Here is a 26,979-nt window from a genome sequence, read left to right as displayed (position 1 = left end):
GTTTAAGGTGGGAAGAGAGGGACTAAGGGAAAGTATCCCACCAAAGGCAACTTTAGAAGCAAAGCCTAAAAGGGCAGAAGTGATGGAAGGGCGTGAGACCTATAAGGAACAGCGCATGTAAAGATTTGGAGGTACAGGGAAAACATTAAAAGTTGCCATAGCAGTAATTTAATCTAGAGTAAAGCCTTTGAATATTTCCTCAGGTATTCAAAAACACATCTTCAAACAAAAACGTTTAATAAGGCAGAAAAGAAACTGTTTTAGAATATTATCTAATATTTGACTACTAGCGTATTAGAGAAAAGTATATTAATTAATTTCGAAGAGTCAGCAGTGTAAATGTAAATAGCAAGATAGGAAGTTATGTTAATTTAAATCAAAAAAAATAAATAAAACCTTCCTAGGTCAATAACTACAAGTAGTTAAACTTTTGCAGGGAAAAAGCTGTATGAGTTTGAGTAGAAATTCAAATAGGAAAATGAAAAGACTTACTGTTAACATGTGTGTGTCTAATTCCGGAGGATCAATTAATCTAGCCACTGATTCCATAAACACGAAAAAAGCTATTACCACTAGAAAAAGCCCATTAATAAATCCAGAGAGAATTTCTATTCGGCCATACCTAAAAATGTAGAATATATTTTTAGAAAAGGAAAATGACAAATATTTTTAAAGTATAAACATTATTATGTTACAAATGACGAAATGATTTTCAATGACAGATTTTCAATTACGCAAATAGTAAGAGTAGGAAATTACCAAGATTATAAATATCATACTAATGCTGGAAGGTTCTTTCCATACATATATGTTTGTTGAAATTTTATATATTTATCAAAGTCCTTCGTCAACGTCCCTTCTTACACAAAGCCTGTCCTAATTTCTTAGCAAGAAGTTATTTCTCTCTCCTTTAATCCTTTGTCGTTCTCTGTATCTCTGTCACAGCACATAGATTTGGCTTTGTATCAAAATTTTTTGTAATTTTGGGTCATCCATCTTTCAAAATATAAACAGCTGAAAGTAAGAGCTGAATTTATTAACCTATTTACAATAGTTCTTATCAAAATATCTTGCACAAATCAGGGATTCTAATATTCTCTGAACTGAATGATGACTTAGTGAAAGGATACTGCATCATTTCACTAATGATGACTTAGTGAAAGGATACTGCATGCATAGCCACTTCAAATTTTGAATTCTCTAACTGCAAAGATGTGAATGACCATGAACATTCCATTCCTCAAAGAAACATTGTTGGCCAAATAGCTCACTGTTTAACTGATTTTTTGCTATCTACCTATGAGAGGGATTTGTCAGGGAGTATATAGTCTTAAGCTTACTGTCATTCAGTATTTATCAAATGCTTGGTTTAGTTTCTCTTATCTACTTTAAATTAAAGAAAAATGAAGCTCTGAAAAATTAAATTTGTATTAAAAGTAGTAAAATTTTATACTATAAGATGGAATTTGCTACAAGCCTTGACAGTCAGTGTACCTACCCATAGGAGAAAATCCGAGTTGCTTTCCATCTACTCATCAGGGCTGCAAAAAGTCCCATGACCAAAGCAGAGCAGTCAAAGAGCATGTGAAATCCATCTGAGATCAGACCCAGACTATTGGTCAACACGCCATAGAATAATTCCACAAAGGTAAAAAGCTAAAACACGTTTAAAAACAAATAGGAGAGGAGTATGTTGGGAAATACTGTTTCAAGAGAGATTTATCAGAATTTAATCATAAGGATTTTAACCCTTAGTTACCCAAACCTTACTTGAAGATATTATATAACTGTCTCTTTCGTTATTTAACTGGTTCTCATACAAGAAACCTCATTTCATATAAACTATAAGAAATCAAGCTAAATCAGATATGTCTATCTTATAAACTATTTAAAAGGAGATAGTTTTATTTATATGTCTGTAGAACTAAATAAACTTGACTATAAAATGTTAGCAATCTGGTTGGTAGTGAGATCTTATAAGGAGTAGATAAAAATCTTTTTTTCTTTTTGGCTGTGCCGTGTGGCTTGTGGGATCTTAGTTTCCCAACCAGGGATTGAACCTGGGCCCCTGGCAGTGAGAGCAAGGAGTCCTAACCACTGGACCACCAGGGAATTCCTGATAAAAATCTTTATAAACTACTATATCTACTAATTTGAAATAGCACACTAAACCAACATTTTAAAAATACTTCAAAAAATTGTTTAAGTAGTATGAATATGATCCTGTAATCTTTCTAATACTTAGAGAAAATATCATTTTAGCCCATTTCTAATTACTAAAATTATTTGGGAATTACTAAAATTATACCAGAACTGTCAAAATTAAAAGATTAAGCTTTTAAGATATGCCACTAATATTTAAAACTCTTACCAGATTCAAGCACAAGAAGTAAAAGATCTGCCTAGAGTCATTCTCCTCAAGAATTTGTTTTAGTGATTCCTTAATAAACCTAGGGATTGACTGGGAGCTATGCTGAAAAGCATCACCCATGAAGTTATAAAGAGGTATTCCTTCAGGAGAATATCCAATTAGGGTACCTTTCTGTCCTCTCTTAGAAGGAGATGATAAGATGTTGGCAGCTAAAAACAGAAGAAAAAAAAAAAAAGATATTATAGAAGTTCAAAAAATTTAAGCCACCAAAACCCAACACGGTATCTATCAGCACTAAATGTATGAAGCATTGAACAAATTCCCAAATTTAGTAAATGACTGAACATCAGAATCCATAAGATGAAATTTGCTAAGGGGAAAAATGCTTACACAATATGAAGAATATAGCGCTCACTACCACTCCTCCAGAAAGGACGTGTTCCGTGCTCTCCTGGTGTGCTGCTTTGTTCATGGCCCGAAGCTGGTCTGTTATTGGATGCGTCCAAAAATTTCCAAAAAGTAGAGCACTAATAAAAATGGGAAAGGATCCATATCGGGCACATTTGGAAACTTCCACTTTGACTGAACAAATGGAATCGACATAGAAATCCAGGATCATGACAAAAAAAATAACCGTTGTGAAAGGTGTAATGAGAGAAAACCAAGACTCGACTTTACTCTAGAAATTAAAAAAAAAAATTGTTAATACCATATGCGTATAAAGTTCACATCTTATATTTTAGTTAATCCCTTTATGTATAAACAAATATTCCCATGATTCAATATGATTTGTAAAATGCCAAAATATGAGTTATAAGATATTGGCACATTTTCCTAGTATTCCCCAAAGTATTAAAAAAAGGAGCATCTGTTTAATAATTTTATAAATACTTGGTGATACACAATCCTTGGGTTTGTGGGTAGGTATTAAATTATTATTAATATTATTATTAGTATTTATATTAATATTAGTATTTAACTGATTCCTATGGGCCACAGGAATGGGAGGGATATATAAATGTAATAGTACTTGATAATTTAAAGCCACTTGCAACATCAAATTGAAATAAAATACAATGTACTGAACTAAAATCTATAAATAACAGCAATTTATTTTGCTTATTACCAATAAATTCCTGCTCTTACCTCAGTTGTCACAGAAAGAACAACGACCCATGGGCATAAGAGAAGCACAGAAACAAGATGGGATAAAGCTTGAAGACGTTTGGTTCCACCAACATCTGTAGAGAGTTTTCTGGAAGCTGTATGAAAACCAACTTTACAACACAAAGCCAGTACTAGCAATAATACTCCACCCTATGAGTAAAAGTAGATAAGTTGCATTAGAAACACACAGTTCAACACTCAAGCCTTAAATACATAATATTTAAAGAAATGGAGCTAGCATGTTTTTTCCATAACCCAAATTACTGAACAATTTAAATGGCTGGCAGTACTGTAAATTACTGATAACTTATTTTAAATGTACTTTTAAAGTTACAGTTGCTGTAACTTTTCAGAATCTCTTGATCACCTTAGGAACAAAGAAAAGAACATACCTTGTGATCTGCCACACCTAAGAAGGCAATGGCTGTGTAAAGCATGTGAGTTAGAGCACTGTCATGATGTCCTTCAGCTAAGTGAGTTGGAGTGAAGGAAAAAAAAAATCCAAATATTAACTCTTTGAATCCTGAAGTCCTCCTGGAATTTTAGCTACATTATTTTGGGTTGACTATACACTAATCGGAGGGCAAACCTGACTATCCTCAACAATATGTTTCCCTTAAAAACAAAAGAAAATAATTAAAAATTTAATTTTGGGACATGATTTATAAATTAGAATGGCCTCTATATATTTCTTTTGTTGTCTCTAAAACAATTATAATAGTGCTTAAGGCACAGTTGTTAACTTTTAGTACTTAACCTCCAAAAGACCTATGCATGCATACTCTAAAGAGGACAAAGGGACAAGAGCAAGGAACCTCCTTAGATCACTCTTATCCAATGGAATTGGATATGCCATGTAAAAATCAGTCCTAAATCTGTTTCTAAGCCACTGACCACATAAGCCTCAGCAAAACAAGCAGCAAGCAAAAGAGGGTACAGTGGGCAACAATTGTCTAACAATCAACCTGGAGTTCTGCAAAGTCATGCTGTCCTCTTTCACTGTCTGTCCTCTTTCACTGTAACAAAGTAAACTGACATTAGTTAACTAATAGGTTTTACAGCAGTATCAGTAACCAGAAGAATCAAAACTGGTGTTCTGAGTCCTGCTAAATGGAGTGGGCAAGGGTATGTGGATAGGAAGGAACAGTGCATGACTGCAGAGGAAAATGAGTAGATATATTTGATTGGAAAGTTGGGTTTATATAAGAGATGAGTTGGGGCTGAGTTGGAAATAATAATTTACAGCAAGAGAGTGAATACCAGGTTAAGGGATTTGAACTTCTTCTTTCAGGCAAGATGCCAAAGGTTTTTCATTTAATCTCAAAAAAGTTTACATTTAATAATTGCCACTGACTTCTAAAAGGAGCATTTAAATTGTTAAATTACAAGAGAGCAAACAGATTGATTGTGTTGAGCGGTAAATCACCTATTTTTTTTTTTAAATAGCATCAGGACATTCTAAAATATTCTTTCATTGTCCCTAAATTTCTGAAAACTTAGGGTGCTGTAAGAGATATTGAGATGCTATAAAATATTTAATTTAGAATGAATTTATTCATTATTTGAATACTGATTTAGAATACCTACATCAACCTATGAAAGTTTCATTCATGATTGATCAGTATAATTCAGTCACTCCTTCATTTCCCATTGTGCCAGACTAAAAAATTCCGATCTTTTGCAAAAGGATACGGTGTTCAGCCATTTTAGCCATGAGATCATCATTGTCGAAAAGCAATAGGCAGATCACAGCAATAATGAAAAAAGCAGCCCCTCTTGTCTGAAAATGAAGAAAATAACAGCAAGAATAGCTTTTTCAAGTGTTGATTTTTAAGACCATGACTACACAAATGCTAAAGAAAATTTTTTTCAGATAAATATTTAAAGAAAAAAATAACATCTGACATTAAAGTCCTTATACTGTACAATATAAATTTACAGTATTAACAGTAAGATACAGTAAGATACAAAAGTAAAGAGCCCCAACAAATTCTGTAGGGTAATTTTAGGGCACTTGACAATTTGACAACTTCAATTGTCTCCTTGCTAGTACTGATAGGCATGTTACCATGCACAAACCATTAAATGTTCACAGAACTAATCTTCCTAAATGTTACTTTGCTTCTGTTTGAAAAGCCCAAGTAACTAAGGAATAATTAGTAGTGACCTAATTTATTATACAACATGCAAGTAACAGAGAAGACAGCTGATTTATAATAATGTCAGTAACCTAGTTACCACTCTTCTAGGGAAAAAGAACTAAGAGGGCATGTTAAGAAAATTAGCAAAGTCATCTCTAATAGCTAGTAAAGGTATTAAGAGCTGAATACACTTCTTATGTTCTCATTCCAGGGAAAGGATTTTGACAAGAGAAAATTATAGAAAGGACATACTATCCACGTTTATGCAAATACTTCAGAATTTTTGGTACAGAAGCAATCTAAATAGCATTATTATACATTCTCTATTTACAAATTTACAGGTGTAATACCAGATACTTCGATAAAATAAAAATTTTAAATGAAAAATGAGGATCCTATTTTATTCATTATACGACTACCACTATATTTGATAAATTCACTATTAGTGTGGTAGGTATTTTGACAAAAGTTAGTATACATAAACCACATAATTTAAAATTTCATAATTTTCATTGAATCAGGACATGGTAACATTAACAATACTCAAATATGGAGAATATAACTTAATCTTTTCTTAGCAAAGGGGGCAATTGAGAATTTTGTGATGCTTCAGAGTCAGACTAAGAAAAAAAAAAAATCACAGTCCTGGCGAGATGCCCAGATTCATTATTGACACTATTGACAGGATATTAAGATCCATACTCTCATTTCTGATTAGTGCAGTAAAATGTTTGTTTAATGTTTTAAAGTCATTTGTATTTCTTTTGTGAGTTGTCTTTTCCTGTCCTTTGCTCATTTCTATTGAGGATTTTCAGCATTTTTTAAAACTATTTGAGTGATTATATTAAAAAAAAAAAAGTAGGGGCTTCCCTGGTGGCGCGATGGTTGAGAGTTCGCCTGCCGATGCAGGGGACACGGGTTCGTTTCCCGGTCCGGGAAGATCCCACATGCTGCGGAGCAGCTGGGCCCGTGAGCCATGGCCGCTGAGCCTGCGCATCCGGAGCCTGTGCTCCACAACGGGAGAGGCCACAACAGTGAGAGGCCCGCGTACCGCAAAAAAAAAAAAAAAAGTAAAACTTTTATCTGTGGCAATTTGTTATTGTTGTTAGTTTGTTGTTTGCACAATGATTTCTGTTACATAGATGCTTGTAATCATTATGCAGTCAAACATACGTGGTTTCCCCTTTGTGATTTTTTTCTACTGGTTTTATGCTCAGAAAGTTCCTCTCCGTCCACAGATTAATTATCCATCTATATTTTATTCTATGCTTTTACAAATATCTTTTTTTTTAACCACAAAAATCTTCAATCCACTTGACATTTATTTTGGAGTACTCTGTGAGTGAGGGGAAAAGATTAAATAGTGGCATATGCTTTAATACCCAAGGATCCAATTTGAAATCTACAGGCTGGGTAGACTCTGCTCTACTTGGCATGTTACTTTGTTCACTTTATTTTATTCATCTGCCTCCATTATTTAGCCTGAAAGCCCCTTTCAGAACAGAAACTATTAAACCTTATTTGCCTTTATTTCTCCTTTCCTCTGTAACGAGCACAATGCGTCATGCATAGGAAGCATTTAATCTGGTAAATAAAAGTATTGTAGCTTTAAGTTATAATTGCACATTGGTGATGCATTTACTGAAAAGAAATTAATACTTAAATTATGGAAGATGAACAGGGTCACCTAGTTGGCAAAACATTCATCAGACTTTGAATATAACAAGTTCTTAGGGACGTATTTCCCAAAAATGATGTATAGGAGTTAAGAATGAGAGAGGGGAGGGATCAGGTATAGCATGAAGGAGATGTCTGTGGTGATCAATCAGTCCTGCAGCTTGACTGTGGTGATGGTTACACAAATCTACACACACACACATATACACACGAGTGTATGTAAAACTGGTGAAATCTGAATAAGGTCTATGGATTGTACCAATGTCAATCTCCTGGTTTTGATAGTGTAAGAGCTGGTTAAGAAGTTACTGTTGTAGGGGTAAAACAGGAATAAAGACACAGACCTACTTGAGAATGGACTTGAGGATATGGGGAGGGGGAAGGGTAAGCTGTGACAAAGCAAAAGAGAGGCATGGACATATATACACTACCAAACGTAAGGTAGATAGATAGTGAGAAGCAGCCACAGAGCACAGGGAGATCAGCTCGGTGCTTTGTGACCGCCTGGAGGGGTGGGATGGGGAGGGTGGGAGGGAGGGAGATGCATGAGGGAAGGGATGTGGGAACAGATGTATATGTATGACTGATTCACTTTGTTATAAAGCAGAAACTAATAAAAAAAATTAAAAAAAAAAAAGAAGTTACTGTTGAAACTGAGTGAAGGGCACAAGGACCTCTCTGTACTATATTTGCAGCTTCCTAGGAATATACAATGATTTCAAAATAAAAAGTAAAAAACAAAATGTTTGTGAGAAAAATTTATAATTAGCAGAAAAAGCCTCTGCATTCTTTTAAATGGTAAAGGATACTATTTTACTGCCTTAGATAGTATTTTACATGTACACTTTTCCATTTTCAAGTAACGAATAATGTAAAATTCTACCTTTGCTGGTCCTCCTCCAGAACTAGTGAACAAAACACTGAGCAGTGAGATGACAACAGTATCACTGTGCTCGAATAGCAGCAAAGTCCTACAAAAATAAAACGTTATCGTTCATGAAATATATCTGATCGTTATCAGGAAGCATGAATTCAACTAGAGTAAGGGAGAAGAATCCTCTTGATTTTCATAAAACATTATGGGAAAAATAAACATGTACAGCTGTTTTGGAAAATATTCTGGCATTATCTGCCTTAGGAAGGTTGAAGCTACAAATATCTAATAATACCACTTGTAGGATTATATCATACAGGTTTCTTGTATATATGTACCAGGAAATACTTATAAGATACCAGCATTGTTTGCAATAGCCCCAAACTAGAAACAACCTAAATACCCACTGATGAGAGAATGGATAATATAGTTTAGAGTATATCCATTCAAAGGACTATTATAGAGTGGTAAAAATGAATGAAATTCTATGAATATATTAAGAAACAGAATTGTATACTTTAAAAATGCTACAAACTGAATGTATGTGTCTCCTTCTCTCCCCCATTCATACATTAAACTCAGTCACCAACGTGACAGGTATTAGGAGGTAATGAACACCTTTGAGAGGTGCTTAGGTTATGAGGATGAAACCCTCATGAATGGGATTATTGTCTTTATAAAAGAGACCACAGAGAGCTCCCTCGCCCTTCTGCTATGTGAGGTTACAGTGAAGAGACAAGACGGCTGTCTATGAACCAGGAAGCAGTCTCTCACCACACACTGAATCTGCTTTGCCTTGATCTTGGCCTTCCTAGCCTCCAGAACCATGAGAAACGAATCTGTATTTTTTAAAAGTCACCCAGCCCATGGTATTTTTATTATAGCAGTCCTAATGGACTAAGACAAAAAGAGTGAATTTTATTGTATGTGAATTACATTTCAAAAAACTAATACAAAAGTGAATGAACTATATATATATATATGTATACACACACACACACACACACACACACCACACACACATACTCTACATGCATCAAAATGGGCAAATCTCAAACACAACACTGAATGGAAAAAGTATGCTGCACAAAAATACATGCAATGTAATTCTATTCATATAAAGTAAAAAACTTGCAAAAAAAGAAATGTGTACCTATATGGTAAAACTATAAAGAAAACCAAGAAAATGAAAATCAAAATTTAAGATGCTGGTTACATCCAATGGTAGGGGGAGAGGGGGATACACAGGGCAACAAAGGAACTGGTAAGGTTTTATTTGGGGGGATACATGAATGTTCATATTTATTTATATTTATTCTTTTATATGTATGAATATTAAAAAAATTAAGAACATTACTGCCAGCTAAAGGGAGCTTATGGGATCTACATGGGAACAGATTTTCAGCTGCTCATTAGAAAAATTTTCATTTTTCCTCCTTATTCAAAAATCTGTAATGAGAACACAGCAGTGATTATTTTAGTTCTGTTAATATTTGGGAGATTACAATTAAAAAAATATATATCAGCAGAACGATACTAACTTAAAATAAGACAGGTTATGAAACACCAAAGGAGTCTTTCTAATCAAGAAACTGCATGACAATTTTAGTAAAAGAACGAGAGGGACAGTGTTGGCAGAGGAGCTGGTGGTGGTGCGTGGTTGTAAGGGCAGAGGTAGATGACTAAATAAGGAGCCAAGGAAGAATTTAACAACTTTCCCCCTTCCTTCCCTAGCCTAACACACAGGGACAGTGATTTAGTAACAAACAGACCAAAAGATCACGTCATGAATAAGAAATTACCACTCAGTCGTATTCAAGCATAAACTGGAAAGGTTTTCCCCAAGCTGAGAAATCCCAGCCAGCTTTCCCACCACGCCAGGAAGCTGCTGCTGTCACGGACAGGGATATGACATTGGAATTATATACACCCCTCCTTTGACAAAGCACAGAGTAAACAAGCCAAAGGGAGCCAAACCCAGAGCTATTCTATTGTCTGGGAGAGGAGAAAAGACTTTTCACAAAGCATTTCCCACTGATCACTTTCTACTGTCCATTCCATCATCCTCAGTGAGATTCTTCAGAACACCCTTCATCTTATTCCTTACTTCTTGTCCCATGTTCCGCCCCCGCCTCATCAATGGCAAGGCACTTCTGCTTATAATTTTGAGATAGAGAAATATTAAAAGAAGACTTATGCACAGTTGCACCTGTTATAATTCCTATTAAATTAAGTGGGCCTAAAGCATTTTCCCCCCCCCGAACCGACCAATTTACATAAAAAGATCTATAGAGACTTAAGGGAGTATGAAATGAGAGTTAAACTTATCTTTGATGATTGGTACACTATTCCTAAGACATCTGTTTATAACCATATCTTTCAAGCCATCTTCTGTGGGCAGTAGAGGACTTTCAGAGTTGGTGGGGAGGGGGAAGCATTTTTTAAAGATTTTCCTTTCCTCCTGATTGGTTGATTTTATTTACCATTTCAGACTTTTTATTTCTAAAATCAGCTGCTAAAAGGGATCACCAATGAAGAAAAAGTCACGTATCTTAAATTTTTCTGAAACTGTTTGGACTCTAACTAGTAAAATATCTATAACAGATCATGAACAATATATTAATGGTATTCACCAAAGAACTAGTCCACAAACTAAACAGGTCCTCGATATATATATACTCAATGAGCTGTACCCAATGCTATAGAAGTGAAAGAAGCATTTGTACATAACTGACAAACAGTTGACATAAAACATAATGGCATAAAAACTAATACTCAAAATGAAGAAACATAAACATTCAAAATATGCATTTCTATTTACCTTAGTGGTCCACAAAGAGTGAGGCCAAAAAACCACAAAAGTGAAATGATACACCCAGCAATTGCATGTTTAAATATTTTGATCCACTAAAAATGGAAACAAAAAATAAAAAATTTCAGTCATATGTTTTGCCAAATATCTCAAAATCTTAAATAAAACACATAGGGAAAGATAATGGTAACACAAACATTTTAATGGCCAAATAGTTACATATTTTAAAATTAAATAGAAATTATTAAGATCCCTTGACTAAATCTAGATTTGAAAGATAGTATTCTGTTTTTCATTTTCCATATTCTTGTCTGTTGCTAGATCCTGAAATCTTTTTCTATAGCATACAATTTTCTCTGTTTTTTACACTAGTTCTCACTAGTTTGCTAGGAACACTTAATGTTTTAGTTTTTAAATTCTTCTCCAGCAGGGATATTCAGTCCTTCAATTATTTGAAAAGAGAGGGAAAAAAGTTAAGATGGGGTTTAAAATATTAATCCTGTTTTAAAAAATGTTCTTGGTCTCTAAAACAGAGGTACTTAAATTCGTCTAATAAAAAATCATGGCACAGTTTTCTAAGTTGTGGCATAAAGCAAATATGTAGTAGGGTGTAACTATTGTCCAAAGAGGTGATAATACGAGATGATGCAGAATGAAGGACATTTCTGGTATGCATCCTGAACCTCAGATGCTTAAAGGGAATAATAACCATGAAGAGGGTGACAGCTGATATGTACTGCATACTCACTATACGCCACGTACTATTTTAAGAACTTTACATGTATTAATTCATTTATTCCTTATAGCTCCATTAGGAAGGCATTATTATCTCCATTTTACAGGTCAGGAAATGAAGGTAGAGAAATTAAGTAACTTGCTTAAAGTAAGGTTTGTAATTAGAACAGCCATGAATTTGTCTGACTCCAGAGGCCTTCTTCGTAACCCCTATGCTTTATCTGCTTCCCAGTGACATTTATCCTAGGCTTGTGGGCATGTCTACATGTCTGATTTGTAAATCTTTTCAGCATATGGATCCTGTATTAAAAAAATAATTATATGCATGCTTGAAACATTTTCTACCCTCATCTACATTTTTAAACACTTCATTATCTTAGCACTTTAGCATTTACTCTTGAAACCTCAGTTCTGAAATGATAAGTCAAGGGCAAGTTAACTCTGGAAATGTTCTGCTGAGCACTTAAAATCATTCAGTAAGTAACCCTGATCAAGCAAAGAACACTGCCTCCTGGTCTACTGCTAGGACAAAAGGATTCTGCAAAAGACTTACCTGGCGTTTGGTAATACTTTTCCCAGAAGAAAAAGGCTTTTGAGACAAAACCATAAAAAATGCAGTCCTGTGAATATTGAAACATTAATATATTAATATTAATTAATCTTACATACAAGGTGTGGTTTTAAGTAAAGACACTTAAACAAATATACTAGAATTTGAAGGGTATGTTAACCTTTAAAGAAAATATACTAGAGAACAATACTTATTTTAATAAGGCTTCCACTACAATATTTTGGGAACTCTTCTTTCTTTTGTATCTGCCTTCAGAACCAGTTTACAAGCCACAAAAGAAGTCTCAATATTTTTTATACTTTACCAAAGAAAATAATTCGTATCTTCTCTAAAATTTAGTAATAACAAATCTTGAAATAGAAATGAAGTACTAATCATATATCCCTACCTTTCATATTCCCAAAATAGTTATATAAAAATATATTCAAGTGGTGCTAAAAATTTCCTAGTCAAGAATCACTTTCCATAATTACTAAAATTGCCAGGAGTCTAACAGATTCTTTTCTTTTTTTTTTTTTTTGTCTGAGTTGGGTCTTTGTTGCTGCGTGCGGGCTTTCTCTAGCTGCGGCGAGCGGGGGCTACTCTTCATTGTGGTGCGTGGGTTCTCACTGAGGTGGCTTCTCTTGTTGCAGCAACTGGGCTTCAGCAGTTGTGGCGTGCAGGCTCTAGAGTGCAGGCTCAGTAGTTGTGGTGCACGGGCTTAGTTGCTCGCAGCTTGTGGGATCTTCCATGGACCAGGGATCGAACCCGTGTCCCCTGCATTGGCAGGTGGATTCTTAACCACTGCGCCACCAGGGAAGTCCCTAACAGATACTTAGTAATACAGAGGTTGGTCACTATCAATCTCAAGGTCCAGAGAATCTTTACTTAGACAGAATTTCTTACTAGATGCAGAATAGTGTAAAATTTATACTGTAAGAGGACCCTATACCATGAAGGGACATGTAGTGAACATAGCCCAGCATGGTTTAACTTGGAAAATAAGGAACATCTGTGCCAAGACAAGTCTCAGGTGACATTCTATGCCTGCTGGAAGGTTAGACTACGCCAGTAGGATGGTCTGGGAATCCCTAGGGCCCCTGAGGCCCTTTTAGGGAGCTGTGAGATCAAACTATTTTTTTCTTAAACATTAAACAAAATTATTTAAAAAATATTTATTTATTTTTATTTGGTTGCACTGTCTTAGTTGTGGCTCATGGGCTCCTTAGTTGTGGCATGCATACTCTTAGTTGTGGCACGCATACTCTTAGTTGTGGCATGCATGTGGGATCTAGTTCCCTGACCAGGGATCGAACCCGGGCACCATGCATTGGGAGCTCGGAGTCTTAACCACTGTATCACCAAGGAAGTCCTGAGGTCAAACTATTTTTACAGAAGTATTAGGATATTATTTGCCCTTTTCACTCTTATTCTCTCAGGGGTGTATATTAGAGCTTTTCAGAGGCTAGTTCATGTGAGATACTGCAACAGACTGAATACTGACTCAGATATGGGGATCCAGCTGTATTCTATTAAGCCAGACATTAAATATGCAAAAACCTCATTAACACAAACTAAAGCAAAAGCTGATGTTTTGGCAAGCAAATAGAGTATGATAATCCTTTTTTTTTTTTTTTAAATCCAGTCTCTTGGTACCTCTAACCTTAGGTATTCTGTCTTTAAAAAAAAATTATCAAGTACTTGTCAGGAGGAATAAAATGCACAAAATATTCTATGTAAAATATCCTAAAGATACTCAGTTAAAACAGGATTTTCAAAGAAATTAAAAAACATTAAGGAAAAAAAGAACCATACACACTCACCCAAGTTTTAATATAAAAATAAACTGAACAATGTGAACTACTTTTAGGAGGTCATATGATTCAAAAAGCCCCACAGCCTTCAAAAATTTAGTGACACATAGTAATACAATATATTTCGTTAACCTGAAAAATAAAAACAGAAACAAGTTTCAGTATCATTGAAATCACAAAGAACTCTGTAATCCTTTTTTTCTTATTATACAAGTAATAGGGGTCTTTATGAAAACCATAAATATAAACAAAACATGAAACAAACAAACACTCAACTCACCCCTCCACGTGATAACTACTATTAACACTTTGGTAGATATACTTTCAGATTTTTTTTTTTTTTTTGCAATATACATGGACATATTATGCATAGATACAGTCTATTAAAGCAAAAAAAGGCCAAACTAAAAATAAAAATGTTCTTGATTGAGTTGCCTCAACTATTTTCTAATGTGTTTTTTAAACAATTACTCCAAACAAATAAAGAGAATAAAAACAGAAACCAAACTATCTGTCATGAAATGAGACTATGATATAGGAAGGGAGGGGGGAATGGTGAATGCCTTAGGTTTACCTCTCCTCTGCTTCGCTAAGTGACTGCAGTGAGTCACAGTTGAAGTGACCTGACCTACAGAGTCCTGAGAAGGCTCAGGAATCTGAAGCACCTCAGAAAGGGTGTAGAGAGCTGAAAGAGGTGGATCATTAGGAAGTCTGCCAGGTAGTTAGGTCCCCAGAATCCCACCCAGCACAGCCAGGCAACCATCCCTCCTAAATCATGACAGGGCAAGAGCTTAGCCTTTGGAGAGGTCTAGACATAAGGCCAAGGGGAAAAGAGGGATGAAGTGTTGGACTAAAATCATGGAGACTAAAAGGAAGTTTCCCTTCTTAACCCCACCCCACCTGCCTTCCCCCATTTAACTCTAACATCCTAACTGCCAGGCTTCAATCTCCCAGCAGGAGAGCCCTTCTTTGGAGAAGGCCACCAGGGGGCAAGCCCCATACAGGTCTTCTAAGTAGCTTTTTGGGCCTCACTCAAATAAGAATGGCCAAATATGGATAATCAATCCTTTACGATAAGCCTATAATGAGACCAAACAAACTAAAACAGCAAAGAAATTTAAAAGATTCAGAGATCATAGGGAATAGCAGAAAACAATGAAGAACTATAAATAATATTCTTGGATAAGAAAGAAAAGTTCATCCATGAAAAAATTAGGCTGCCATAAAAAGAAACAAAAAAGAAGCTCCTGAAAGAGCAATCAGAAAACAGTGAAGAAATTATCTCAGTTTTCCAGCTTAGTAGTTTTCTTTGGTCATATACCTCTAGTAGTAAAAAAAAATTTTGCACCTGAAAACCGATTATTTGTACATTACAAACATGTACTACTCTCCTGATATTATGTTATAAAACATACACAAATTAGAAATGAAAAAGAATGAGATAAAAAGGTGAGAACTTCTAATATCTCCCCGCAACAGATCATCTTTGCAAGTCATTCAGGAGACTACTTTCTAAGTTTATATCTAACAGGTGTTAATATATTAAAAAGGAGATATAAGGGATGTCCAAAGCCAGCACACCAGCAGGAATGAGAAGTCTCTACCAATGGGAGAAAAATACAAAAAAGCAAACACAGAAGTTTAAGGGAAACCTAAGTCATTCAAATAGCAGTTAAAACAATTTGATATGGAATGATATCAATGTATGTAGGATGGTATAAAAATCAATGAGTGTGAATCATTAAGTCCCATGGCACTGAATCAACAAACAGCAATCTGCTTAAGAAGGCATGAAAATATATATTTTTGGAAGATTTTGATGCAACTACGAAAATAAATTTCAGTCCTTGAAAGAATGAATCTCAGCAATTCCAACATCTTCACTGTCCGATGGCTCATTTTCTGTTTTAGTCCAAATATCATAGTATATTAAAGAAAATCAGATTTGGAACAAAGTGGTTTTTCTTTTCATGAACATAATCTGGGGGGCTTTTTAATAGTACAATCTGGGAGTTTTAACAATGTGACAATTAATCACCAAGAAGCTAATAAAAATGTTATTGTGGAATAAAGTAAGTCAAATCCTAAAGCACAGAAGTTCCTACTTAATCTACCTGTAGAATAGTATAGACACTGAAACTTCTGTTTAAAAGATCAAGCAGATTTCTGGGGTGATAAAAACGTCCTATAGCTTGACTATGCTGAAAGTTACATGGGTATGCATTTGTGAAAAATGAAAACTGGTACCTTTAAAATCTATGCATTTTATGGTAGGTAATTTTATCTCAATGAAAAAAGGAGTATTGGAAAAAATAAATAAAATTAAAATTATGGCTATGATAAAAAAAATCGAGTGTATTTTCTTTCTGGATTGTTTGCAGACTGGCTGAAAACACACAGTACAACATGAAAAATCTACCAAATTTCTAGTAATTGTCTAGGTATTTACTAGAAAGTAAATGTATATATGCTAGAAGAAACAGAACACTAATATTTAAAAGCTGAAAAACACCTTAGAGATTCTCTAGTCCAATTCCTCTCATGTCACAGATTGGGAAGTTGAAGTCCACAGAGTTAGCTAGGGTTAAGTCCATGTCTCTTAAGTATGCTCTTTTAATATGTCACACAGAAAACCAAAGTTCATCCAAAAGGCTTTGAGGATTCCCATCTTCTAAACTGTTCCCAATTATACACTCACAGTGGCCCACATATAGGGTAAAATAATCTTTAAATATGAAAAACAAAATGCATATTAAAACCTAAGATTAATGTCGATTTTGGCCCATTTAAGCTAGAGAAAAAAGTCAGATAAACTTAAGTAAATTAACTATATTAATGTTAATTAAATACTCCAGTCATGGTAGCAATTTATAATTAGCAAGTAAAAATACTACTCTTGAGCTAGAAATCTTCTGTTTATTCAGTTCTTAACCCAGGGACTTGCATAATATGTGCTCACCAAATGTTTACTAAATGAAAGAATGCAAATTCTACAATTACACTTGTGTGATACAGTAATATCTAGCACAATAATGTAGACAGTGCAGTAGTACAGTACATAGCTGGCAGTCAAGCTTCTGGCAATTTAAACTGTCATCAACCCAGTTATGAATTCAGAATGAAAGACAGACATCAAGTAGAGAGAGGAAAGCTCAAAACCTCAAGTGCTTCACTGCTAAAGTTCTTAACTAGGTGTAAAAATAAGGCAGCAGGATAGAAGCAAGGATACAAAAAACAACACTGTCAACAAGACAGGGAGGGAGAAAACAAAGACCAGGAAAAACTGACAAAGGTACATTAAAAATCACAGCAATCTGGGAATTCTTGAGGTCAGCAAAGAGCCTTGTATACCCTCATGGGACTATTAAACCATTCTTCAAATATTCCCTGCTCACTTACTATGTGCCAGATGTCATCTGTGGCTAATGAGACCTGTCTGTCAGGGTGGTTTCAGGTACTACAGCCTTCCCTCTTCCTGATAAAAGGGCCTGATGCAGCTGGAACTAGTTCTGCATTCTTTCTGACTTCAAAGGAGGACTTTTATCGAAAATTTATCTTAAAAATGTTATCAACATGTTAACATTCTCTAAAAAATGTCATCCATTTTATAATAAGCCTGAATATGAGAGCCACACTTGGGATGGCAGAGAGCAAAGACCAAGAAACTGGTCCCAGATGGTACTGTTGAGGGGCTGAACAAATACCAGCAACCTCTGGTTTCTTTTATGTGAGAAGAATATATCCTCCATATGTGCTTAAAGCTCTCTCAGTTTGGTTACTCACAACTAAATGCATTCCTAGGTGTTATCCAAGAAACTAAATGTGTAACAGAGGCCCTGCCCTCAAGGAGTTTGAGGTCTAAGGAAGACAGGCAAGAAACAAGTATTTATGTGACCCAAGTAAGTAGCAGAGATCTAAAGGAATAGATGTGGAAGTAACTAATTGTAACTAGGGAAGCAAAAGTCATCTTCAGAGTCTGAGATGTCTAAGTGTGTTTTAAAGACTAAGTAGAAAAAACAAACAACCCAATCAAAAAAATGGGCAAAAGACCTAAATAGACATTCTCCAAAGAAGACATACAGATGGCCAAGAGGCACATGTTATCGCTAATTATCAGAGAAATGCAAATCAAAACTACATGAGGTATCACCTCACACCAGTCAGAATGGCCATCATCAAAAAGTCTACAAATAATAAATGCTGGAGAGGGTATGGTGGGGATGTAAATTCGTGCAGCCACTACGGAGAACAGTACGGAGGTTCCTTAAAAAACTAGAGTTTCTGGGGAATTCCCTGGTGGTCCATCAGTTAAGATTACAGGCTTTCACTGCTGGGGGACCAGGTTCGATCCCTGGTCAGGGAACTAAGATCCTGCAGGCCACATGGTGTGGCCAAGTAAATAAATAAATTAAAATGTAAAAAACAAACAAACAAACAAAGTTGCCATATGATCCAGCAATCCCACTCCTGGGTATATATCCAGAAAAGACGAAAACTCTAATTGAAAAGATGTGTGCACCCCAATGTCCACAGCAGCACTATTTATGATACCCAAGACAAGGAAACAAGCTGTGTCCATTGACAGATGAATGGATAAAGAGGATGTGGTATGGGCTTCCCTGGTGGCGCAATGGTTGAGAGCCCGCCTGCCGATGCAGGGGACACGGGTTCGTGCCCCGGTCCGGGAAGATCCCACATGCTGTGGAGCAGCTGGGCCTGTGAGCCAGGGCCGCTGAGCCTGCGCGTCCGGAGGCTGTGCTCCGCAATGGGAGGGGCCACAACAGTGAGAGGCCCACATAGAGCAAAAAAAAAAAAAAAAAGTATTAACAAAACTTAAAAATTTGGCACTTTAATGGCATGATTCAGTCACATGGAACATTAAGTATAATACTTCTTGACAATATTACTATTATGAAATTTCTGACACTTTATTCCCTTTTTAATTTTTAAAAAACAGATTACGAAAGTAATTCCTGAGTGTTGGTTGTTATCAAAGTTTTAAAGAAAACCATTCCCAATTTCCTCCTCATAGGTGACCAACTGGGGACATCCTTCCACACCTTTTCCTTTGCATCTCCATGTATGGACAAGCACTTATTTTAGATACAATCACGTATTCACCATTGTACAGATATTTTGAAATTGTTATGTGACTTTTCATGTAATATATAGTGAAGATCTTTTATCATTATTAATTAGGAAAATTATTTTAACATTTAGCTAAAAGGTAAATACTTTGATTTTTAAAGTGTCAATTAATGAAGTCTTCCTGTTGGGCTAAAGACAAAACACTACCTAGCTAAGGCCAAATAACCATATACTAATAAGTACACAATCCTAGTTCATGTTGTGGCGGAAAACATACTAAGGGGGAAAGTTGGGGTGTGAGGAAGGGAGGCTCTTAAATGGGGGCAGTGGCCCCTGAGCCACTCACTGACCCTTTGGGCAACTTAGCGGGATCCAATCCACTTCCCCTTAGTACCTGACATGGCTTATATATCATTATCTGCCATTAACTAGTCTCATCAGAAGTATCACTGGTATTTTCTGTGAAGGGTTAGAAAAATCTCTGGTTCTTTAAATCTGAAATTACTGAAATTTGAGTTTGGGTTCAAACCTGTTTCTTGGGCTTTGCCCACTGTAGCAGCTCACAGTTCTCCAGTTAAAAAAACAAATTCAGTGTATGTAATTCAAGCTTGATACATTCAATAAATATTTAAGTGTCCACTGTGTAGAAGGCGCTATAAATGAAGTTTGAGGTAGCTGACTCCCAGATTAGTTACTAGGTGTGTGACCTTGGGAAAATTACTTTTCTATGTCCCAGTTACCTGATCTGAGACAAGGATGCAACTAATGAGTCTGTAGTGCTGTTGTAAGGATTAAGTGAGATGCTGCACGCAAAGTACCTGGAACATAGGAAGTACTTAATAAATGCTGGCTGTCACCCTCTGCCCTTTCCTGCAAAGAGGACTTATTGAAGCCAGCATAGAAACATTTTTTTTTTTGCGGTACGCGGGCCTCTCACTGCTGTGGCCTCTCCCGTTGCGGAGCACAGGCTCCGGACGCGCAGGCTCAGCGGCCATGGCTCATGGGCCCAGCCGCTCCGCGGCGTGTAGGGATCCTCCCGGACCGGGGAACGAACCCATGTCCCCTGCATCGGCAGGCGGACTCTCAACCACTGCACCACCAGGAAAGCCCAACATAGAAACATTTAAAACAATTCATATTTGTGAGTTCAGGAATAAAAATATCCACAATTAAAGGATCTGTTAATTAGCTTTTGTTGCAGATTATAACCATACTTTGATTTTTAGTCTACATAAAGGAAAACTCTTGCAACCTGGAATCTATTCAAAATTCAACCAGTCCTGATTTGAATTTGATTCTGCAATGAACTACAATAGGAGGGCAGCTCTGCTAAGCAAATAATGAAAATAAGACGGCAAAGGACTGTTGACCACATCCAAGATAATGAGCTCTTGAGTAAATAAAAAATTTGTATTACTTGTTTAAAAATAATTTCAAGTTACAGAAAAGGTGCAGGAATAGTACACTCTTTACCTAGATTCTCTAATTGTTACATACTACCTTATTTGCCTTATTATCTCTCTCTAAATACAAACTTTTTTTTTCTGAACTATTAAAGAGTAAGTTACATACATCATCCTCCTTTTCCCCTAACTACTTGTATTCCTAAGCCCATGAACATCCTTTTATGAAATCAGTAGAGTTACCAACTACAGGAAATTTAACATGGATATACTTTTATCTAATCTATGGTCCACATATCAATCAGTTTTGTCAATTGACCTAGTACTATCCTTTACAGCATTTTCCTCACTATTAAATCTACACCAGAATCACTTATTGCATTTAGTTGTCATGTCTCAGTAAATAATACCTGATAGGCATTGCTTTTTGTTTGTTTGTTTGTTTGTTTTTTGCGGTACGCGGGCCTCTCACTGCTGTGGCCCCTCCCGTTGCTGAGCACAGGCTCCGGACGCACAGGTCCAGCGGCCACGGCCCACGGGCCCAGCGGCTCTGCGGCATGCCGGACCCTCCCGGACCGGGGCACGAACCCGTGTCCCCTGCATCGGCAGGCGGACCCTCAACCACTGCGCTACCAGGGAAGCCCATAGGCATTGTTTTTTACAAAATGAGTTGCTCATAATAGACTAGAAAATTAAACTTGTAACTACAAAAATGCAGCTGATTTAACTTCTGTTCCAGCATTTCACACAAAAAGTTATGTTAGAAATGCTATTTCTACAGTTCCAAAGAATTTACCGAAACAACCATGTCTCAAAAGGAGGTATCCAGGAACAAAAAATACTGAACTAATCTCATTAACCTTATTAAATATAAAGGCAATGAAAACCAGTTCCAACCAAACTGTTGGGCCATATTTTATACATCTTGCGACACTACCTCAGAAATTAGGACAGGTCAAGAAGGACACAATGGAAAGTGATCACTGTAATTACTTACCTCTTGGGGGTTCGTGGGAACATTGCGGGGAGGGGGGTAATGGAGACTGTTTCCTTTTTTATTCTACGAATTTCTGTACTGTTTGAATTTTTTGACAATGAGCACACATGTCTTACTTAATAATAAAACAAAATAAGCGAAGAAAGGAAAAGAAAAACTAGATGGCGGGGTGGATTCTTGTTTTGCGAGGTTAACCTGAACATCAAAGTCCATCTGTTTGTACTTTTGGTTTCTTCGCCTGAAGAGATGAGGGTGACCCTTTCTCTAACTTACACAGGTAGACATCAGAAAGGTTAAGTATCACCAAACTACTATTTCAGGGACAGAGAGCTAACAGAAATGCTTCTCATAGGTCAGAAAAACCTCTCACGTGAACTTGCGGCAGCTCTAAGGTTAACGGTCTGCCCTGAAAACCAGAAACTCAAGCAGAACCTTCCCGGATCCTAGAGCATTCATTCTGCAGCGGGGAATGGCGGAGCCAATGAAAGCTGTCGCGGGAGGGAGTACGGAACCGAGGAGGGGCGTTCCGGGCTGTCAGCCGGACGGGAGGGACGCCGGGCCCCGCGCGCACCCGGGAGGGTCCGGGCAGCGGCCGGGGAACGTGTGTCCGGAGCGGTCGGGCAGGCGTGGGGAGAGAGCGGCTCCGGAGGCAGGAGCCCGATCGGTCCCTTACCGAGCGCTGGGCACGTCCACCGGCCCGAGGCCGCCGCTGCCGCCGCCGGGGCCGGCTAGCACGTCCCCGCCGTATTTCTCCTCCATCCCGGGGATCAGGAGCCGCCGCCGCTGCCCCCGCTGCGGGGTCTCCTCATGTCTCGCCGCTGCAGCGGAACACCGGGCGCAGGCGCGTCACTCCCCCATGCCAGCGGCCCCGTCGGGTCCCCGTAGGCCGGGCCGCTGCCGCTGTCCCCGGCTCCGGCTCACAAGCACACGCGCGTCGGGACTAGGCCGCGGACAGTTCCGGCGCCGCCGGGTTTCCCGGAGGCTCACCGGATCGGACGGGGCCAGGCCACGTCATCGGGCCCAGCAGCCCTCACTCTCGGGGGAGTGCCCGGCCCTGCGCCTGCGCACAGTACAACACTCGCCGTCCCCTCCCCTTCCTAAGGCTCTTCCTACCGCTGGGCTACGGAAGGAATCCTCGCCCCGTATCAGCTCCCCCCACTGACGAGGCCTGAGCACATACCTGTCCCTGCAGCGCCACCTATGGGATGTCAGGAATACAGCGGGTTCTTCTGGAGCGGAGGTAGGGGACATAGAAAATACACAACTTGCGATTAAATCGAATAGAATTTCTTTTAAATTCTGGCTCCTAAACTGTATTACTTAATCCTTGCACATCAGTAAACCTAGGCAGGTAGGACCAGGCTTTATTAGAGTTATTTGTCTGTTGCTAAAAAGTTAAGAAGGTGGGCTCCTGTGTCTGTGTTGGTTAGAATCCCAAATCTGCCACTTACTAACTGTGTCACTTGGCCTTTCTGTACCTCAGTTTTCTTATCTGCAAAGTAAAAATAGTAATATCTATATCGTAGGGTTGTTGGGAGGATTGCATGTGTTAAAATGTGAAAAGTGTCTATAACAGTGAACGATACATAGTAATCAATAAATGTTAGCTATTATTATTTATAGGGAAATTTGAGGACTGGGATATGGAGATGAAAATGGGGTTTTGAACAGTGTAAATTATGATTAGTTTACAATACTCCACTTAATTCGAATGTACATAAAGACTCTTGGTAACATATAAGAGAATGAGGAGTCATAGTCTCTGCCTGCTGGGACTTCATAATCTCTTGTGGAAAATATTTAACAATTTGAGAGCAAGACCTAGTTGGCAACATTACAAATTAAAGGCACAAATGCTAAGGTTTCCCAAATAAGGTGTGATATGGGTATAACCAGAAAAGACTCACTGATAGAAGCTGACCTGGAATTTGGATAAGGTTTTGGATATTGGAGAAAAGCATTGTGGGAAGATGTATCCTATGTGTAGAACACAGAGGAAGGCATGAACTTTAAAAGCTAAAGATACGTATTTTGCCGTTTGAGGCAAAGAAGAGAGCAAAGATACAATACGCCATCAGTATGTTGGGGTTTTAAATTCAGGATGTTTGCTTATTGAATTTGTACAGAAATGTCCATATCTTTTGCCTGCATTAGGTGATAGTCATTGACTTAGAGTGGAGTAGATCAGGTAAAGCCTAACAAAGAGTGACATTTTTGCTTCACTTTCTTGAAGTGACTTTTTTGTAGCATTTTTTTTTTTTTGGTAGCAGTTTCTTTGCAGAATTGCTATTTTCTAACCCAAATGGCAGTGGTAACAACTAACTATTGTGTTTTTCTAGAGCTAATTCCATTCCTTTGGAGTTCAGAGAACTAGTTAAAATAACATGTATACATTGAGGTTAATTTTTATCCCCAGTGGAGCTTGAATTCAGTTGATACTTGATTTGGTTAGAATTAAGACATTTTTCTTTTAGGCTAATATGTTTCCTGTTTTTTTGCAGTGGAAGGAAAAGTGTCTCTGTTTTCTTTTTTCCTACTCACTTCTCAACCTGGCTTCTACTTTCTTCATTCTTCTGAAGCAGCTCTCTCGTGAGCTACATATTACCTTATCTCTCTATAGCTTTCAACATAGTTGATCTCTCCCTCCTTCTTGAAACATTCTCTTTCCTTGGTTTCCAGAACCCCACATTGGGTTGTCAGAGGAAGCTCAAGTTCTTTATGTCCAAAACTCATATCTTTCCGCTAAACCTGATCCTCTTTTAATGTTTCTTACTTCATTGGATGACACCATCTATTCAGTTTAGCAAACCAAAACGCAGGTGTCATCCTTAACACCTCCCCTTCCTTATGGGTCTATATCCAGTCCATCACCAAGTTGTGTCATTTTTTACCTTCTCAATATTTCTTGAATCAATCCAAAATTTCCCATCCTCATCTCCACCATCTAGTTTAGATGACCCTCATGTTTTATTTAGACAACGACAGTAACCTCCTTACTAGGCTTTCCAAGTTCACTCTTTCCCTTTTCTACAATCGCTTTTCCACATTCTGCCACAGTAACGGTAATCTATTCCAGTTGCCAATCTTATCATGCACTGCCTGCCCCACCCCCACTCTACTCTCCAGCCTTCCAGCAGCTTTCCATTACTCGTACAACAAACTCAAATCATGAACATGGCCAACAGCATCCTGTATGGGCTTGCCCTAACCTATCTTCTCAGCTTCATCTCATATCAAGCTGCCTTCTCCTCTCTGGATTCAAGTCATCCTTTTCCCCCTTCAATTACGCTGTCTCTCTTCTAATACAAGACTTTTCTCAGGCTACTTTTCCTGTGTAGAATGCACACCGTCTCAACCTTTGCTTGTTAAGATCCTACTCACTCTTTTTGTTTCAGGTTGAGAAAGGAAGCAGACTCTGAGATGGAGTTTAATGTGCAAGATATTTATCAAGGAGTGCTTTTGGGACTAACAACTGTAAAAGAGAGGGAAAGGAAACATAATTGGGCAGAAGGAGAAGTTGAGAAATGGTGCAGTCCAACAAAAGCCACAGTAGACCTCATGGAGACATTGGGAGCTAAAATGATCCTTGAGAAATATCTTACATTTTTTTCCCCCTAATACAGTCTTTTATAGGTCCAGGATTCATCCAAGATCATGTATTGCATTTAATTGTCATGTCTCATTAGTTTTCTTTTATCTGGAACAGTTCCTGGTCTCTCCTTTTTTTCATGACCTTGACGTTTTTGAAGTGAACGGGACAATTACTTTGCAGAATGTCTGTCAGTTTGTGTTTGTCTGATGTTTCCTCATGATTGGATTTTAGGTATGCATCTTTGGCAAGAATAACACAGAAGTGATTCTATATTCCTCTCAGTGCATCACATCAGAAGGCACATGATGCTGACTTGTCTCATTAACTGGTAAAGTGAACTTCTATCATTTGATAGAAGATGTCTATCTGCCAGATTTTTCAATGTAATGTTAATGAATAAGTATTTTGTCTGGAGATACTTTGAGACCATGTCAAGATTCTGTTTCTGATCACACTTTCACTCATTTGTATTAGTATCCATTTTTGCTCCTTGACCAAAACAATTATTACTATAAAGTTTTCCAAATGCTAGTCATCCCTTCCATCATCTCTTCTACATTTATTAGTTGACCCTCTACTGTCAGGTAAAACTTTCCTGTCCCCCCCCACCCCCAGCCCTACCATTTATCTATCTATCTATCTATCTATCTATTTATCTTTGTATGAGCTCATGGGTTCCTATTTTATTAAACAGATTATAATCAACTGCTGTCATGCTTTTGATGCTAAAATTGTCCCAAATTTAGCCAGTGGGAACCATTTGGCTGGTTCCTGTGCCATTTTGACATATTCCTATCATTCTTTCAGAATTTCCATACTTTCTGGTATAAGATGTTCCAGGTTTATTATATACTTTCCCTGCCTTAGCTCTGGAATTAGCCATTTCTCCAAGGAGCTCTGGTTCCTTTTTAGGAGAATGGTATTTAGAAACCAAGGTCTATAGATGCATCTAGAGATTATCATACTAAGTGAAGTAAGTCAGAAAGAGAAAGACAAATGTCATATGATATCATTAATATGTGGAATCTAAAATATGATAAAAATGAACTTCTCTATGAAACAGAAACAGAATCACAGACATAGAGAATAGACTGGTAGTTGCCAAGGGGGAGGGGGGAGGGAGAGGGATGGTTTGGGAGTTTAGGATTAGCAGATGCAAACTGGTATATATAGAATGGATAAACAACAAGGTCCTACTGTACAGCACAGGAAACTGTTACGGTGATAAACCATAATGGAAAAGAATATGAAAAAGAATGCATATATATATACATGTATAACTGAGTCACTTTGCTGTACAGCAGTAATTAACACAACATTGTAACTCAACTATACTTCAATAAAACAAAAACAAAAACCAAGATCTAGGTGTTGGGTATCACATTGCTGCTGGTGTACTCATTGCTTCTTTGACTTCTCAGTGGACAGAGTTAGGAATTATATATGCTCAACTAGGTGTGTGTGTGTGTGTGTGTGTGTGTGTGTATGTGTACATAGGTATATCTTTCTATTTATCATCTATCAGAAACCAAAAGTTCATACTGATACCTTCAAGTACAATCCAATTTTAGATGTTTTATCCTAGACTTTGCCCTTTCTATGTTTGTATCTCTCTTCCCTGGGGTGAAAAATCTGGCTCCCAAAAAAGGTTAGGTAAATTGTCCAAAATTATATAATTTATAAGGCAAGCCTCCCCACTAACTGGGCAAAGGGCACCTCAGTGTCAGCTGTTTTGCTCCTCTCTTCCTGATTGCCTTG

At 37.4% G+C, this 26,979-nt stretch overlaps 1 protein-coding gene across 1 annotated transcript in view; it reads right to left on the bottom strand.

Moving 5' to 3' along the window:
• Positions 1-22,670, bottom strand: part of SLC30A5 (solute carrier family 30 member 5) — a 29,316-nt gene extending 6,646 nt beyond the window's left edge. Inside the window, exons 1-12 of the mRNA XM_060092985.1 lie at positions 22,303-22,670; positions 14,151-14,273; positions 12,331-12,397; positions 11,052-11,137; positions 8,240-8,327; positions 5,231-5,318; positions 3,931-4,007; positions 3,518-3,688; positions 2,762-3,050; positions 2,372-2,580; positions 1,499-1,656; positions 493-622 (exon numbers count right to left, since the gene is read on the bottom strand). Of these exons, the coding sequence (XP_059948968.1) occupies positions 493-622; positions 1,499-1,656; positions 2,372-2,580; positions 2,762-3,050; positions 3,518-3,688; positions 3,931-4,007; positions 5,231-5,318; positions 8,240-8,327; positions 11,052-11,137; positions 12,331-12,397; positions 14,151-14,273; positions 22,303-22,388 (1,572 nt within the window). The 5' untranslated portion in view covers positions 22,389-22,670. The remainder of the gene's footprint in view (positions 1-492; positions 623-1,498; positions 1,657-2,371; positions 2,581-2,761; positions 3,051-3,517; positions 3,689-3,930; positions 4,008-5,230; positions 5,319-8,239; positions 8,328-11,051; positions 11,138-12,330; positions 12,398-14,150; positions 14,274-22,302) is intronic.
• Between the last annotated feature and the right edge of the window lie 4,309 nt (positions 22,671-26,979).

The sequence above is a fragment of the Mesoplodon densirostris genome, chromosome 3 (assembly GCF_025265405.1).
Source record: "Mesoplodon densirostris isolate mMesDen1 chromosome 3, mMesDen1 primary haplotype, whole genome shotgun sequence".
In the NCBI taxonomy this organism is placed as follows: domain Eukaryota; kingdom Metazoa; phylum Chordata; class Mammalia; order Artiodactyla; family Ziphiidae; genus Mesoplodon; species Mesoplodon densirostris.
Note: the sequence above shows the minus strand (reverse complement) of the source record. Positions and strands in the feature narration are given on the sequence as shown.